General features: G+C 39.4%; 1 protein-coding gene across 7 annotated transcripts in view; it reads right to left on the bottom strand.

The window, feature by feature from the left end:
- Positions 1-16789, bottom strand: part of myo9aa (myosin IXAa) — a 96841-nt gene that overhangs the window by 39622 nt on the left and 40430 nt on the right. For 6 of the 7 annotated variants that reach the window (XM_085406065.1, XM_085406082.1, XM_085406115.1 and 3 more), the window contains exons 3-6: positions 4931-5025; positions 4766-4828; positions 3208-3307; positions 719-772 (exon numbers count right to left, since the gene is read on the bottom strand). In XM_085406065.1, the coding sequence (XP_085262191.1) occupies positions 719-772; positions 3208-3307; positions 4766-4828; positions 4931-5025 (312 nt within the window). The remainder of the gene's footprint in view (positions 1-718; positions 773-3207; positions 3308-4765; positions 4829-4930; positions 5026-16789) is intronic. The other variant, XM_085406098.1, reaches the window with a different exon arrangement.

Genomic DNA, 16789 nt, shown 5'->3' with positions numbered 1-16789 from the left:
GGTGCCTGTTATCGGACCTGGAGTTGGCAACATCCCCCAAAAACCCGAGTGATACCATATATGCCCTATAGCTGCAGAAAAGGCTAACATTGTTATCTTTTTACAAAAAAAAACAAAAAACAGCTAAACATGAGAGGTTTTTGGACAAAGTGTGTGTTCTCCATTCTTTAAGCACCGGTTCGAGCACCGTTTAAGCACCAGCACCGTTTCAAAAGTACCGGTGTGGCACCGGTATCGGATAAAACATAAACGATACCCATCCTTAGTTATGAGTGTGTTAAAAGTTTTTGATGCTACAAATTGTCTGAACACAAGATTACTCTGGGATTTCTGTAGTGTATGGAGGACAGCAAATTCAAATGAGTGCTGCAGGAAATACTGTACCGGTCAACGATCAAAAAGAAAAAAAATTAGAGCAACACAGGCAGCTACAGTGGCCAGGATATGAGTAGACATACCACCAGAACTCAGAAGGAGTACAACAGGGGAATACAAAAACAAATAAATGCTCCCCAAACCAAACCAGGATATATCCAAAAAGCAACAAAATAAGCAAGGGAATCATAGGAACGGGTGGGTGGAGGGGTGGAGGAGGTGTGCAACTGTGCAGATGAAGTGCAGCTTCAGCTGCGAGTGCTCAGGTGACACAAAATCTACCGGCTGAGGTTTCTGCAACACGTGCAGACACACGGACAGTTAACACACAGCTGATACTGACCGGCTCACTCTCACAGTAACTCTCCCAATGACGTTGGTGGCTTGTCTTTGACATCTGGAAATGACCAGTTTACAGGAGGCAAGATCAAGGTTAGAGAGCAGCATTCCAATGACAACACACACTATACTGGTCAAACATGAGCGCAGATTTAAGAGGGACTAATGACATGGAAGACGTGCTGTTAAGATACAGGCTGTTCATTACAGTCTCAAACATCGACGATTCAAAGTCAAACACTTTTAAGCATATAAGCAGTGATGACAGAGACAAAGAAAACACACTCAGACACTACCACATAAAAACTTTATGGTTGAACACATTAAGACATGAAAGCAGGAGGAAATAAGAGGTACAGACATGCAGCACACAAAAATATTAAGACACCAGAATGAATTGTTGGCTTTCCTTCAACTTTAAATACCTTTTTATGACTCATTTTTTACCTCCTGAGATAAGAACTGATTTCTACTAATGTAGAACTGAATTCTTTCAAGCCATCCAAACCCTAGATTTTATTGTTGTCAAATGTTAAAACATAATTCTTCATTATCCGTGTCCTAAATGAGACATTTGGTATTAATGGGACCAGGTGCTACAGTTTTGATATGGAAATATTTTCTTTTTTTCCTTCTTGAGTTTAGGAACTGGACTACTGAGCCATGCTGCAGACTGTGGTTTTGTATTGTTGTGCTGAAATAAGCAAGGGCTTCACTGAAAAAGAACAGTCTGAATGGCAGCATATGTTGCTCAACAACCTTTATAAATCATTCAGCATTTATAGCACTTTGCTGATGTTCAAGCTACCCCCACGCCATTATGGATGCTGGCTTTTAAACTGTGTGCTGATAACAGCCTGGATGGTTCCCTTCATTTCAGCTTAAATTTTGATTTGTAAGAAAAATCTTTTCTTTCAGACCATCTTAAATAAGCTTAGAAATACTGCTGCCTTCTCTCTATGTAGTTTCTTTGCATGCTGGAGTTTTCTCAGTGTTACCCTTGGTACAGAGACTACGAAATTCTCTGAATGTTTTAATGATATTATGCACGGCAGATTATAAAATCTTCAAATTCTTTGCAATTTTTCAGTGAGCAAAGTTAAACTTCAACTTGTTCACGTCAATTACTTGTGGGGTTTTTTTTTTTGTTTTGTTTTTTTGTTTGTTTTTTTAAAACAGGGTTGTTGATGAGGTATGAAACTCAACTTGCAGACACACTGTTGCAGAAAACAAACCCCAGGCAGCAATTTACAACCACAGATTTATGTAGATTAAAGTAATTACTGCATTTCCAGATTGTGAGCAGGCACTGCTGCAAAAACGCAGGATTCGCAGTAGAGTACCAGATTCCCATTATTTCATGCAACATCTGCTATCTGCTCATCTGTGCATTCTGGAATTTTTCAGCATATAATCAATGAGCCTCAGTGAGGGTGTCCTTAAGTGCACCTCCTTGGGGAACTTTGTTTCTTTTAGCTGCGGTACAACATGATGCTGCACGATGTTACTCTGGAAGAAAATAATATTAAGGGCATCAATCTTTTTTCTGTTTTTTTTTTCTTTTTTTAGAATATATATTGTGTACACTGCTTTGTGACTGTGTGTGAAAGTTACTTCATAAATAAATTTCAGTTTCTTCTTATACGCACACAAACACATGCACATAGTAAAAACTTGATTCCTTGTGCGAACACTGAAATCCATGCAAGAGCTCTAGCTAGGGAGTTATAATTTACATTTATATTATAATATATTCACATGTGGTTCCCAAAATAGAAGAGAAGGGCAAAATACAAGGGCATGAACAGAATGTGTGTGTGTGTGTGTGTGTGTGTGTGTGTGTGTGTGTGTGTCATCAGTGGCTGGGAGGAATGGGAGGAATTCCCTGCTCTCTTCTGCGTAGGCATGAGGATTTTGGAGGAGGGGAGGTCGCTGGTCGTCTGAATGTCAAGCTCAGAAACGGAGACACTTTAAATTTTACAAAACATAAGCATTTCATATGCAGACTGACTATTTCTGTGTTTGTTGTGGCTTTATTTCATAGTTATGTGAAACCCGTTTTCCTTTAGGACAACAGAGCAACAGAGATGGGGGACGAATACCATTTGGTGTGTGTTTTTGTCAGCAGAAGTGAAGCAGTGAGGTTGCCTCACTGCATGAACAAAAAAAAAAAAAAAATGTAAATAAAGACGGAAGTGAAGACAAACCTACTATACAGTACATGCAGCTATGCCTACAAGAAGTCAAAATGAAAAGCAAACAAATTAACACGCTGTGTCTGTCCCTGAAACAGCTGAACATTTTAGATAGTGTGTATGTGAAGGACAGCAGTGCAGCACGTGTCAAAAAACTATTTTCCCCCTGTGTCATTATTCCACACATGCTGACGACATTTACAATGTTACAGATAAATGAAAACTGTAACAAATATCACATTACATGGCACGGCTAGTGTAAGATCAAGTCTGCAGTGCCTGATGCTAAAGGTCCCACCTGACTGAGGTAATGGTATTCTTCAGGCTTCTTGAGGTGAAAGGCTTTCCTCTCTTCTTCACTTGCTCCTGCCAGCAGGTAGTAAAACACATGGTAGTTTCTAAAAAACAAAGAAACAAAAAATTATTACATTGTAACTCAATTAGTTCAAACTTTACAGTGTTTTTTTTAATTATAAAAACATCTGTTTCTGGAAATGGTTAAGAAGTTTATCTCCATCTACAACGTTCCTAATCTTATGTTCTTTCCACTGAGATGGATATTATCCCCCATGTACCAAAACAGCTTAATCATCTATGCCCCCCCAAAAAAGCCCTATGCTTTTAGCAGCCGATCAGTTACTGTATTAATCATCACCATGAACATGCTCATTTTAGCAAACTGACTGAGTGGGATGCAGGACTTTATTTTGAGTGCAGTGAGCACAGCAAACTCCTGACATCCAGCAATACAGTATACAGTGCTTTCCATGTTATTTTGGAAACAGGCTTGTTATGTTCAGCAGGCTAGAATGTCAGCATGGTAATTTTAGCATTGTTAGTATTCAAAACTGGAGCAACTATAGAGAGGGGTTTCAAATTTCATCTTACAGGTTTCGTTTCAATTCATGTGGTGTGAAAACTGACAAGTTGACTAATAATAATAATAATGTATAGCTTATTGATCCCCGTGGGGAAATTACTTGTTTTTCTCTGCATTTGATCCATTCACTCAGTGAAGCAGTGGGCAGCCACTAAGCAGGCGCCCGGGGAGCAGTGTGTAGGGACAGTACCTTGCTCAGGGGTACCTCAGGGTAGCAGTTTAGTGGATTTGAACCCCCGACCTTCTGATCATGGGGTGACCACTCTACCTACTGAGCTATACTGACTTCTTGGTGATCCACATTCTACAGAAAACCATCTTGCTAAACTACTTGTGAAACCGATGTCTTGGAGTGGGATCAAATTATTGACTGAAAAACAACCACGACATCTCACTTCCATCAGATTATTTATCTGCGTGTGCATTCTGTTTCTGACAGAGTCGGGCTGAAGTGGAAAGGTTAGAGAGAAAATGTTTGCTGTTCGACCAAGATTCTCTTTAAATGCACACTTCAAAAGTTTTTATGGACCTTAAATCCATCTCAGAGGTAGCTAGCAAAAGGGGCCGACTGTGCACTCCACCAATATTACTGCTGAGCCCACTAATTAATTTTTATCGTCTATTTAAACGTTGGCATCTTCAACAGACATTCTGATACCAGCTTTTTTGTGAAATATATGCAGCTTTAAGAAAAACTCACTTTTTTGTGTTATAACACTCAATTTGCAAGATTGGATTAAAATGAGTATTAATAGGTTTTGTTGAAATGTTACAAATATAGTACAATAAAAAGCTCGCTGGCCTTACTGCTAATTACTGATTTTTTTACACAAGCTTATCATCTTTGATTTGGTGCATGCATGTTTTGTGTTAAATGTACGTCACAGCAACCCAGCCCAGTCCTGCTCGCCAAATGTATTTCTGCTGTTCATATGAGGGCTTTTGATAAGAATCTGCATTTCTGAGATGCGCTCACCGTTCATTGTGCTCTTGATAGACCAGTCTTGACTTCTCCAAGAGGTATTTCTCCACGTAAGCTCTGTTTAAAAAAAAAAAAAAAAAGTACAAGAAAAGTGGTTGACTTTAACATTATTTCTTATTTTATTTGGACATTAATAAGAATTAGGTTCTGGGTTCTTACCCTCTCACAGTGCCGCTCTCCTGGTAGTTCACCTGAATGAACTTTCCAAAGCGACTGGAGTTGTTGTTATGTGCTGTCTTTGCATTCCCAAATGCCTATAGAGGAAAAGAGGAACATGTGGTAAGATGTAAACGAATTAATGAGAAAGGCTACATATTGCATACAGCATCTTGCACAAGGGTCACTGAGACCAAGTACAGAGTCCACTTTAAGGTGTGGATAATTTGTTTATGGATCAAGAACGCAGAGCGTCTGGCAGGAGGCCAAACATCGTCTTGAGACACTGTCCGTCTGATGCCACAAAGGAAGCTTTTGCTCTCACATAGTTTCTAACAGCATTGGTCCGAGACTGATTAATAACATGTTTTTAGGATCTATTAAAGCCAGCGGTAGACAAATTGCCAGAGTGAGGATGAAGGAGCTATGGCCAGCAGTCCTGATGGGGCGGGGGAAAAAGCTCCTCAGTGAGTAATGGGATCCATGTGGCTGTGTGAAACATGTGTAGCGTTTGTGCTTTAATAAGACAGTCCAGTATTTCCCCTCACAGCTCTGTTTATGTTGTATGGCTGCCTGAAGGGGAAGTCGTTTTTCGCCCTATATAAGCCCTATAGTTATTTGTAGCTCTACCACAAGTAAACAAATTCCTCAGTGAATCACTTAGAGCTGTCCCGAGCTCTCCGTCTGTGAAACGGGAAAACACCCCTCCCTTACCCCACCCTTCGCCCACGCCACTTTCTAACTTCCCAAACACGCAAGGAGACAGCTAACGCCAAGCTAATGTGCAAAATTACTTGGCTTCAGGCTAATCGTAATCCACAAATTTAAGAGCTTCATCCATCACAAAATTTCTCCTGCATTTGAAAAATATATTGTTTTGGTCCAGGGTAGGCTATCGTGTTACCAATAAGGCTGTTGCTATGCAATACAGATGAAAACTTCAGGGCACAACTACCTTTTCCAGCCGTAAACAACCAACACGGCGAAGCATCACAAGGTGAGGTTTTTCTAGTCACGGCTCCTTGAGAAATGAGTCAGTGACAATTAATTTACGGCATGCAGTTTCCTCCAGGAACAATGCACACAAGGTGTACTAGCTGAAGTTAAATCATTTTGGTACATATACTGCAGAGACAGATAAGTCAGTCCAGATAAACTGAACATCTCTTAATCAGACCAACACTTTCTGTCTAAAAGTATCTAAAGGTTAGGCTCTGTCCCACTGAAGTTTACGAACAACAACCCATTTAGATGCTTTTGAGAATCGTGGTGATAGAGAACTTAGTTGGCCTCTATTACCGGCTGACACTGGCTCAAACCTCTGGATCAAAGCTACAAACTTGCCTCTTGTCTGTGACTCATAAGGCAGAAGAAATCATTAAAAAGGCAGACACAGTGGAAAAACATTTAACTCCACTGTCTGGACAAAGAAACGAGCAAACGGGGTCAAACTAAACAGTGACTGTATCACTCCGCATCCCAGAATGTGGATTTCGAAATGTGACGCCTTCCAGAGGAGCTGGCATGTTGTTCACCACTTTGTCTGTCTCTGAACTGGCTAACCTGCCTGCTTCAGGAACTCCAGGTCAGACGAGGACAGACTAACATCACTCAGCGCTCCGGAGTAGTACAAGCTTCCTACTGGAAAGTAGATAGCCAATAAAAACCGAACCCAAAAGCACTCATGCTGCTTTCAGAGTGACCAGACAGGTCAGGTATTGGACCTTTCAGTGCTTTTTTTGTGTTGGGCTGGCAGGAAGTAGGATGTGGAAAAACTAAAAACACTGAAAAATATTTCAGGCACTGTGTGTTCATCCACCTGGTCTATGTAAAAGAAAAGACGAATATCGTTGAAGACGACATTTTTACAACCTAAAGATTGTAGTCTTTCTAAACTTGGCTAGCTCCATATCAACGGTAATAAAACACAAATCTCCCAGCAGAAGAGATGAGTTATAATTGACCTCCAGGGAAGGAGTTTCTCACCGTGGACATTAAGTTCCAATGTATAAACGCAAAATAGAGTGAATAAGTCATCAGTAAGAGCCAGCTATCATTAAATCACTGTGCTACTTCCAAACATTTCAATTTCTAAGAATACATTACCATAAATATTTGTCACAATAGGCTTACATAATCACAAGAATTTCCTGAGTTACAGCAGCAGCAAACAGCAATCTACAGTAACATGCCAACAGAGAAAATCCATCTGTATAATAATCAGGGTGTAAACAGTTTTTCTCCCTAACAGACACCAATGTAAAATTAGCAACAAGACAAATTCTGGTTTCAGAAACTTGGTCTCAAATGCAAATATTTTACTGCACTCTTGCGCTTTCCACCTACACAAACAGCCCACAATAATGCAAATATGTTCTCCAACCTTCTCGTATGGGAGGTGTCAACAGTTATTCTTGGAAATCTAAGTCAGTAACTTAAGCTCAAGAGGGCAGGAAGGCAAGCTGAGGTAACAAGGGCTGAAACCAAATAAACAATAACAAGCATATAATACGTAAAAGATTTATAGCGCAGAGTGGTTTTTTCTGGGTAGCTCTTTTTTTCCTTCCACTTCCACGGCTCAAAGATGCATCATGACTAAAGCTGTTTGTACAGACATGATTCGCACTGTTTCAGTGACTCCACTAGGTCAACAACATTATTCTTGGCTTCAGACCATAAACTGAGCCAAAGGCAGCCCAATGACAGACTTGAGATGGTGCCAGTGTGTTCTGGGTGTAATGTGTCCAAATACAGGCTCGGTCAAAGTCATTACGGGGAGCACAGACAGGGAGGATGCCACAGGGATGATGTTATGCTTTAGTAAGTAAAGCACAAACACTCTACAGAATTTAACTATGAGGAAACCATTTAAATGAAGTCTCTTAAACTGTGTCTTTAAAATTCATTTACTTTCTATTGCTGGAACTCAGTATTTGGTTGGTGACTATTTGTGTAGTGTAGAAACCAATGGTAATTTCGATTTACCACAATTCTCTAATGAACCCAGCTGATATAGGATTTTTAAGACCGATGACGATACCGATATTTGGCGATTTGAAAATCCGATATTCTGATAGAAGATTGATATAAACGTTGATACCAGTAGACTAGCAAATAGCTACCGATAACTTAGTTGGGATCTAACTCATTGCCATTTGAAATATATTAATATCTGAAGCCTTTTCACTCACTATCCGTAGACTTGATGCAAACATTCCAGACTTGATTGTGTAGGTAAGCCTAATTTCCATTTCGCACCTATTCCTTTCTCAAGCAATGCCATACACTCATCATGTCAATCACTTTCCTCAAACGTAGTTTAACTCAGTACCTCCCTGATGTTTTTGCAGTAGTTCCCATAATCTCTGGTCACCACACCACACCTAAGCTTTAAGTTTCCAGTGGTTCCTGTTTCCTACTTCTAATATATCAAATGTCCTGTCATGTTGATTGATATTTTGACACCAAAAATTCATGCACTCTCACTTGCAGTATTGTACTACTATAACATTTTTCCACCCCAACACCAGTGTGGATTTTTAATAACTTGTAAAAAAAAAACCAAAAAACCCTCCTGTCAGACCTAAAATTATAGTGTAGTGTATCCCTAAATAATGTAGATGAGCTATAAGGCTATTCTTTCCAATATTTTTAAAAAGGCTCATGAATCTGATTAATTTCATTTCTATTTCAATATCCACTATAGCAAAGTACCCGATACTATTTTTGTCAAAAAAAACCATTCAACTTAACATAATGAGGATGATTTCATTGGCTGCTTCTTGAGGAGAGGAGAGGATGTAGAGTCTGTAGAGAAAGTTGGAAGTAATTTGAATGAATGGAGGGGGTCACGCTAGCTTCTCAGATAGAGTAGAGACAAAAGAGTGCTTCATTTGACTCACAAAGGGATTATCTTTTAGCAAGTCAACAACTGCTTAGGGGCTACAAGTACATTTCCACACTGGATTGTGTTTAGAGGTCATGTGACAGCATGGCCCCAAAATACACAGAGCCGCTCTTTGTCTGAATTTCAAAGTGCCTCAATCAAATGGGCAATGGCATGAAAAGAGCATTCTTCTGTCGTACTACAAATTCATTTAGGGACATGTCACCAAATGTTCTGCATTCCTTCTTTTCCAGCAGCTACAGAGAAAATAACTCAGTGTTCTCTGTGAGTCAGTGTAGTATTGCTCATTCATCCTGTGCAGATTCATATCCTTTTCGGACCTTACTACCAGGCCAACTCATCAACCACACTATGTGGACAGGATGTAAACATGAAGTGACAGAGCAGCTGACTTGACCCAGTGTGTGTCGCAGTGTGTGTGGGCAGATAAAGCTCTCCAGAGACCAATTCATAATCATGAACCTTGCAGTCTCACACCTAAAGCTTTGCTGGGCACAGCGGACTGTGGCCACAGCGGCTGTTTAACCACAGGGGAGATCTGCAGCCACCAGCTAAGTGAAAGCACGGTGGGATGTGGGTACTGGCAGCGGCTGCAACTGTCAAAACAATGTGCAAAAAAGTGTTTGAGGTAGGATGTGTACAGGTTTAACTGTCACCGTAAAACCTTTAAAGGGCTTTTCACCTCTGTGTAATAAAGAAAATAAATGTGCATGACCGTACATAAAGGAGCGATGGATAGTATGAGTGAACAAGAATAAAAACTTGTTTGGATACTTGTCACCTCAGGCAGTATAAAGGGAGTTGAGCTAAACGCTAACATCCGCATACTAAAAAGTTCAGAGTGTTGATGCTAGCAAGCTGTGGTTTAATAGCTGCAGTTACCCCCTATTCAGCACCTGACCGAGGCTGCTGTAATCCATTTAAATCTAATGCTGTCTTTTTGCTTGGGTGGTGCAGGATACTTCACATCTATATGGTCAGATTTGTTTCCAGACTGTGGGCTCAATGCGGCCTCAGTAGCATTTACAGACAATGTGTTTATTTACTACTGCAATATGAATATGTTTTGACTGGCAAGAGGTTTATGTTTACAAAGCTTTATCTTCTAGTCAAATGATCACCTTAATCAATTGAAAACATTTTTGATACATTTTTTAATCATTTGATGGCTTTATTATTTTTTTACTGTCTGTACTGTCTGCATTGCAAAGACTTGGTTACTTGTCTTTGGATTTTTTGGACTGAACATTTCTGGAGTTGAAAATGATGTAATGTGATGTCGTCAACTTGGAAAAAATTATAGTGGACAAAGTGATTTATCACCACTTTGAGATATTTTATACACCTAATCATTCATTGCCCAGTTAAGAAAATGAGTGTCCAATTAATCAGTAATGAACAAACTTCTTTTTAGTTGCAAAAATAATGTATTAATTTTGTACAGAACAATCAGAAACCTTTTGTTTGGTCTTCTCCTATAAGGGAGCTTTTTATAACATTCCTCTGGATCCTACTATCACATACTACGTGTTCCATAAATCCCCACCATTACAAACACCCACAGGAGCAAATCTGATGGTCTACTGAAATGAGCAATATAGATGTGAAGATTGGCAGGTTGTGCAACTCAAGCTTGAATTGACTGCCAGAATTCCAGCAGTTGTTAGCTTGCGTTTTTTGAAAACTTTGCTATCTCAGACAATTTCAGCTTCACATTTAGTTGAAACTGGAGTCTTATCAGTTTATCCTGACTAACTCTGTGTCCCACCCTTTGGTAACAACTTGTAGTTTTTATGATTATCACAAGTCGACCTATAGGTTAAAAACAAGGAACGTCAGACTGTGATCAAGTATTTGCGTAACATTTGCAAAGGGCCACTGGTTCTGGGATGTTTTTCCAGCTTGGAAAAATAAGATGATCAGTATTACATTTAAAATTCAGTGCAAAATTGACACATTTTTACCACATAAACATATCTTCTTACAGTATAACTACAATGATTAGTGTGTTTCGGTCACATGTTCCACAGTAACTGAACCGAAGAGGCAAAGCAAACGCGAAGAAATTATGTTTACTTTGTCTGGTGGCCAAATTCTTTCATTCAATCAACAGTGAGGTAACCTTATAAATCATGTTTCACAGTATGAAGGACTGGGTCACTGGGTGGATAACACATTTCCACTGTATTAAATGAACCAAAGCAGCAGTTCACAAAGTGGGAGTGACATCCTAAGAAATCAAGGGTGTTACGAGATTTGTCATTTCACCTTTTTCAAATTGTGAAATACTGTTTAAGCATAATATTGAGAAATGTGACATTTCAATCACCAATATGCCATAAAAAGTATCACTATCGATGGGTGAGCTGGTTTTAAAGCAATAGTTTGACAACATTTGGGGACATACGTGGGCAGAGAGCCTAACTGGAAAACCCACATTTTTACAGATAATATCAAACAAACATGTAACATTTTAATCGGTGCCGTTCAGATCTGCATGATGGCAGATTTGGCAAAAATTCCCAAGTGCTCCCCCCTATGTTTTCCCCTTTCTTTCAAGCCAAGTGGAGGAGGGGGAAGTTAAGCAGCAAAGGGATAGAATGATCGCAGGGGCCTTTGCAGTGATGCAGACACTTTACAGGTCTGTTGTAATGAAAATAAAGATGTTGTTCTACTGGTCAATCTACATTCCCACCCTATCTATGACCAGAAGCTGTGGGTGAGCGAAAGAATGAGATCACAGATAAAACTAGTGGTCCAATCTGCACGGCAAATATCCTTGGGCAAGATACTAACCCCAAGTTGCTCTCCGATGCATCCATTGGAGTATGAATGTGTGTGAATGCTGGAAAGAAAGTATTTGCAAAAAAACTGGGGGGGAAAGTGCTCAGGTGGAGTAGAAAAGCACTACATACTGTATATATACACACATTGAAAGGGGTATGTTGGTCAGCAAATTTAGATGCCTGATCCACTTCGTAGGTGAGGTGTTTTAGGCATGTCCAACTGAAAAGAGGGCCCAGGATATACCCAGGACATGGTCTCTCGGATAGCTTGGAGGGCAGCAAAACCAGCACATTATAGGAACTGCAGTCTGTGTATTCTTTAAGCTACACTGACCAGCTGCTTGCTTCAGCTTTACATTTTATGGACAGACATGAATTATATCACCTTTTGCGATAAAGCAGTATAAAGTATAAAGTCAGAGAAAACGCAGTGGCCTTTTGATCATAACAATGCATGACTGAAGTATTTGGCTCAATCAGAAACTCCTGTATTACTAAGAAGGAAGTGCGCATTAGTCACAGCGATGGAGATGAAAGGCAGGCGTAATAGAAAAATAATCAGTGCTCTCCAGGACACCTCTGTTATTACAGTCATCTCTCATAAAACATAAACTTCTCTCAATCAGAGAAGATGAGTCAAGGGGAAAAATGGGATCCTTTAGACAGAAGCAAATCATAAACTCTACTGAAACTTGAAATTACAAATTCATTTCCCTTGCTGTTCCATAAGTTGTAGACTGGTGTATCCTCAAGTTGTGTAAGCAAGCAATTCTCCCTTATTTCACGGTTTTTGGAAAATGAGACCCCAAACAAAAATTCAGGAAATTGGGTGGATCGAACAATAACAAGCAGGATATGCACAAGCTAATGTATCCAATTCCCATGCAGAGAGCATGCAAAGATTTAAGGCCAGACTTTGTGATTCACATTTAACCTAAAGAGAAGACACGGAAATGTGCGATAAAACCCTATGTGTGTATATTGATAGAGCTGCCAACACAGCCTGAAAAAAGTTTTAGTTGCTGCTTCAATGGAAGGCTCGTGCAAAGAAAAACATGACAATCTGAGTATACAAAACCCATCAACACGCTGAGGTCTAAAGGTCAGTGTCAAACCATACCAGATCTATTTTCTTCCTAGTCATGACCTTAAGAAAATGCTTCAGTGGGTGGCAGCCTGTTTACTAGTTTTCTTCAGCAGAGAGTCAGCACAGAGATCTGCCAAGTCATTCCTTATCTGCAATAAAGACGTTTTTGTGTGTTTATGTGTGTGTGGTCAGCTTCCTCTGACTGGCTTCCTCTGGCATCTCACCCCCACTTTATTTGTGTTTCTACGGATTTCACTTACTCCTCCACTTTCTCTCACACACCATGAAAACAAACAAACAGGCAAACATATACAACAAGCAACAGCAGACGTTCTGTTTCACTTTTGTACACCAGTGGTTATAATTACAATATTGCTATAGTGGACGGTTCGATGGGGGACAGAAAACCGAACAACCACAACGAAAACACAATGAAATGTCCAGAGCACAACAAACTAAACAGGAAGAGGATGAGACAGAGAGCAGACAAAACACCTCAGAGAACAACTTATTCAAAACAATAACAGCAGTCAATGAATTCTCCATTTTCACTGCTGGCACATCTGTGGAAGGGCTCAGAAGCGAAAACTACAATAAACAAAATAAAACCAAAAAACTCAGGACTGCAAGCATTTCATTTATCTTAGGATTTTAAAATAAAACAACAATCAAAAATGATGCACTGTCAAAGTGCCTTAAACACATTTGATTATCCAAATGGGTTTAGTGACTAAACTGCCAAATCCCCTCTTAGCTAGCCCAAAGCAAACTAATGAATGTAGCATCGCTCTATGAGACTTCATACTGCAATGTGTTTCCAACCAACGGAGTTACTGAAGACCATTAACAAATAAGATACAGGATTGAAAAGCAGCAGCCTCCTTTGTGATTATGTGTAATTATAATTACACAAATTATTATTTGTGTGTCCCAAAATTGGATCAACAGAGGCGATGAATGAAGGTTTTCAGAAAAAAAAAAAAATCACCTTTTTTAATTTATAAACATAGGAATGTGGTGTATTGTTTTTAAAATCCTGCCTGACTTTAAAAAAAAAAAAAAAAAAATGGTGATGGTTGAAATGTTTGGTCAATTTATCTATGACGTATCCGTGTAATCACTTAAAAGGTTTTGATGAGATGTATTCTAGATACACGTTTGCAAACACAGAAAACGATGATAAATGTCTGCCTTTCTGTATTCTTCCAAAAACAAGTTCAGCCACATTCTTCTGCAGTGTAACTAAACGCCTCAACTTTGTGGTGTGAGGTCACTATCTGCTGCGAATGGCTTGTTTTTCCTGTAAATCGCAGGTTCCTTTCAAACACTGTTACAAAAGCATAAACAGTTTCATTTCATTAAAAACAAAAAAATCCTTGAATTTTTGGGCTTGCGTTACATGAGCGTTCTCAATTTTCATTAGAAAAAAGTTAAATGTGGAAGTACAAGCCACACGAGTGACTTTCCTAAAACTTAAAATGGCCACAAAGGATGGAAGAACCAACGGGACCAGGAAGCTTCTTGTTTCAGCACCAACGTTACTGGAACATTCGTTGGTAAACAATAGTGCAGTGGGGGGGGAGACAAAAAGGAATCTCATGAAGTTTAAAGGAACTTTTCAGCTCACTTGTGAACTATGGGGAAACAAGTCCTCAATCAAGATAACGCCTACAGTGTGGACGTACACTCAAGATAATTAGGAAAGCAAACTGGTGTTTTCCATTCATGCCACGTAGTTAGTGAATATGAAATGAGTAAGTAGTCATGTCAGATCATATCAGCTTAAGGTGGAAACAACTTAATTAGAAAACCAGGAAACAAATTTCCAACGCTTGGTTCATCTATAGAAAACTCAGCAGTAGCTTAGTGAAACTGCAAGCTGTTAAACACCGACCAGCTTGAAAACATGCAGTATCAAGAGTGCTTAATTTAGAAACTGACACCAACTTGGTCCTGCTGGGTTTCTACTGAACTGTCCATGAGTTTGAGCATTCACTTGTCTCCGTATTAGTCACCAGGGCAAGTCCGAGCAGACCAATGTATTTAAACACCTCACTTATCACACGCAAATGCTCTGAAAGACACCCTAAAATCAAAGCATTATTTAGCTGTGATGACTTAGTTATGTGGCTTCATAAATCAAAAACATATACTTAACAAGAAGTGTCCAAATAATGTGACCAAGAACAAAAAACATTTATGACCTTCTCTTAACAGAAAATCAAAAGTATGACTCGCCTTCCAAGAAGTTGAATTTTCCACAGTGCGCACTTAAGTAGATCAAAACCACAAGTTTGTTTAAAACGATTTAAAATAAATCTTTACAAAGGGAGTAAAAACATGACTGTTTAAAATTAAACACACAGGATAGCTTCGCCATTAGCTTTAAGTAGCCCTTTAGGCTTTCTGCAGTGTTGATTTTTACAGAAGTAGAAGGAGCTGATGTCTGATAGTCACGAAGTGCCGTCATTCCTTCCACTCAGCCCACAGATTTAGCTCAGAACTCTGAGTCACTCCACCAACATATAGAGGAACAAAACCCGATTGTTGAGTCAAATATCAGACTGACCACCGCACCCACTACAATCATGATATTCATAAAGAGTCTGAAAAGAAATTAGCCAAGAAATCTCTAAGATGACTGTTCTAGCAGCTAGACCTGAAAGGCCAGCACATTAATTTGTACTCTTGTGTCATCTGTTTAAGCAAAATACCCAAAAGTCAAATGTGTTTGATTCTTCAGTCATTTTCATCTGTCTTGCCTCTCTGATATGAAGGAGCAGCAACTGCTTCACCTATGTTCACTAAATGAGGCAAAGCAAAGCTAGCAAGCTAGATTTTTATAAGGAGAAGCGCTCTTGTAAAGGTGTTCACTGAGTTTACCATCTGTAAGAACATTTCATGTGGACAAACGTGGAACAGGGCCGACTGGACCACAAGGTCCCCATCACTTGCAGTGACATGCACTCACATATAGAGTTGCACTTGGATAGAAACAGACCTCAGCTTGAAGCTCTGCCAGCACACTGCAGCAGACTGGGTGTGGGCTCCACAGAAGAAATTTCAATCAATACATCCCAATGTCCTGCTGATACCCAGACAATGGAGAATCAGTGCTGTCAAGCCAGCAACCTGGATGCTCAATCTATAAGCTAATATTAGTAGAACAATTACCACAACACAATTTATAAGTTAGAGGCACTTATACAAGTTAAATACTGCATCACAAATTAAACATAATGAGTTAATGATAGCTCTAAATCAAATAAACAAGGCCAATATAATGATCAATGTTACATTAGATATTTCGGATATATGGTGTTCCTATTGTATAAACTGGATGGTAGCCTGTAAAGGACAAGAAGTTGCAGTAATTAAGTATTTTTTTCGGTCTCCAATGATGTACCAGCTTCCACAGCAAAATCCCTCCACATGCCACTCTCCACATTGATGCCCTCTTGAAATAAAATGTTTATTATAATGGATGCAAATAACCTCAAGTTTAAGTACGGCTGTTGACAGAAAGGGGATGCATTCGTCAATTTCACACAAAGCTTTTTTTAAGGTATGAATCCAGAAAATGGGATTTATGCAGACAAGCAGATGAGTCTCTATAAGAAGCGTTACACTGACTGCATCGCTGCTCTTGGCTAACATAACATATCATCTCAAATCCACGTAACTAAGCCTGAATGACTTTATTTCTGACCCAATACGATTTTGAATGCAACACAGTGAATGTCTTATTCTGTAAATTCGAACCAGTTCAGATTCCAGCATCAGTGCTTACTTTGTGGAAACATACCCTCTAAAACATGATTCAAGCTTTCATGCTTAACATTTGTCTGAGCTCCAAACTTTACTAAATGGAGCCTGTTAATTTGGTGGCATTCCAGTCCGTGTTTTGCTTTGATGATGGCAAGAAGGTTGAGTGACCCGAGTCAATTTGCCTGCCTGTAAAGAATGTATTTGACAAGCATTAAGCAAATGTGCTCAGCCATTAGGAAAACAGGCCTATCTTTTAGAGCAAACACAAATTCCCACTCACTCCAGAAGCCTGTGTCAATATACATTTTGCGAGT

Source organism: Rhamphochromis longiceps, linkage group LG1 (genome assembly GCF_057381845.1).
Source record: "Rhamphochromis longiceps isolate RC_006_pf linkage group LG1, R_longiceps_female_GT1.1, whole genome shotgun sequence".
Lineage (NCBI taxonomy): Eukaryota > Metazoa > Chordata > Actinopteri > Cichliformes > Cichlidae > Rhamphochromis > Rhamphochromis longiceps.
Note: the sequence above shows the minus strand (reverse complement) of the source record. Positions and strands in the feature narration are given on the sequence as shown.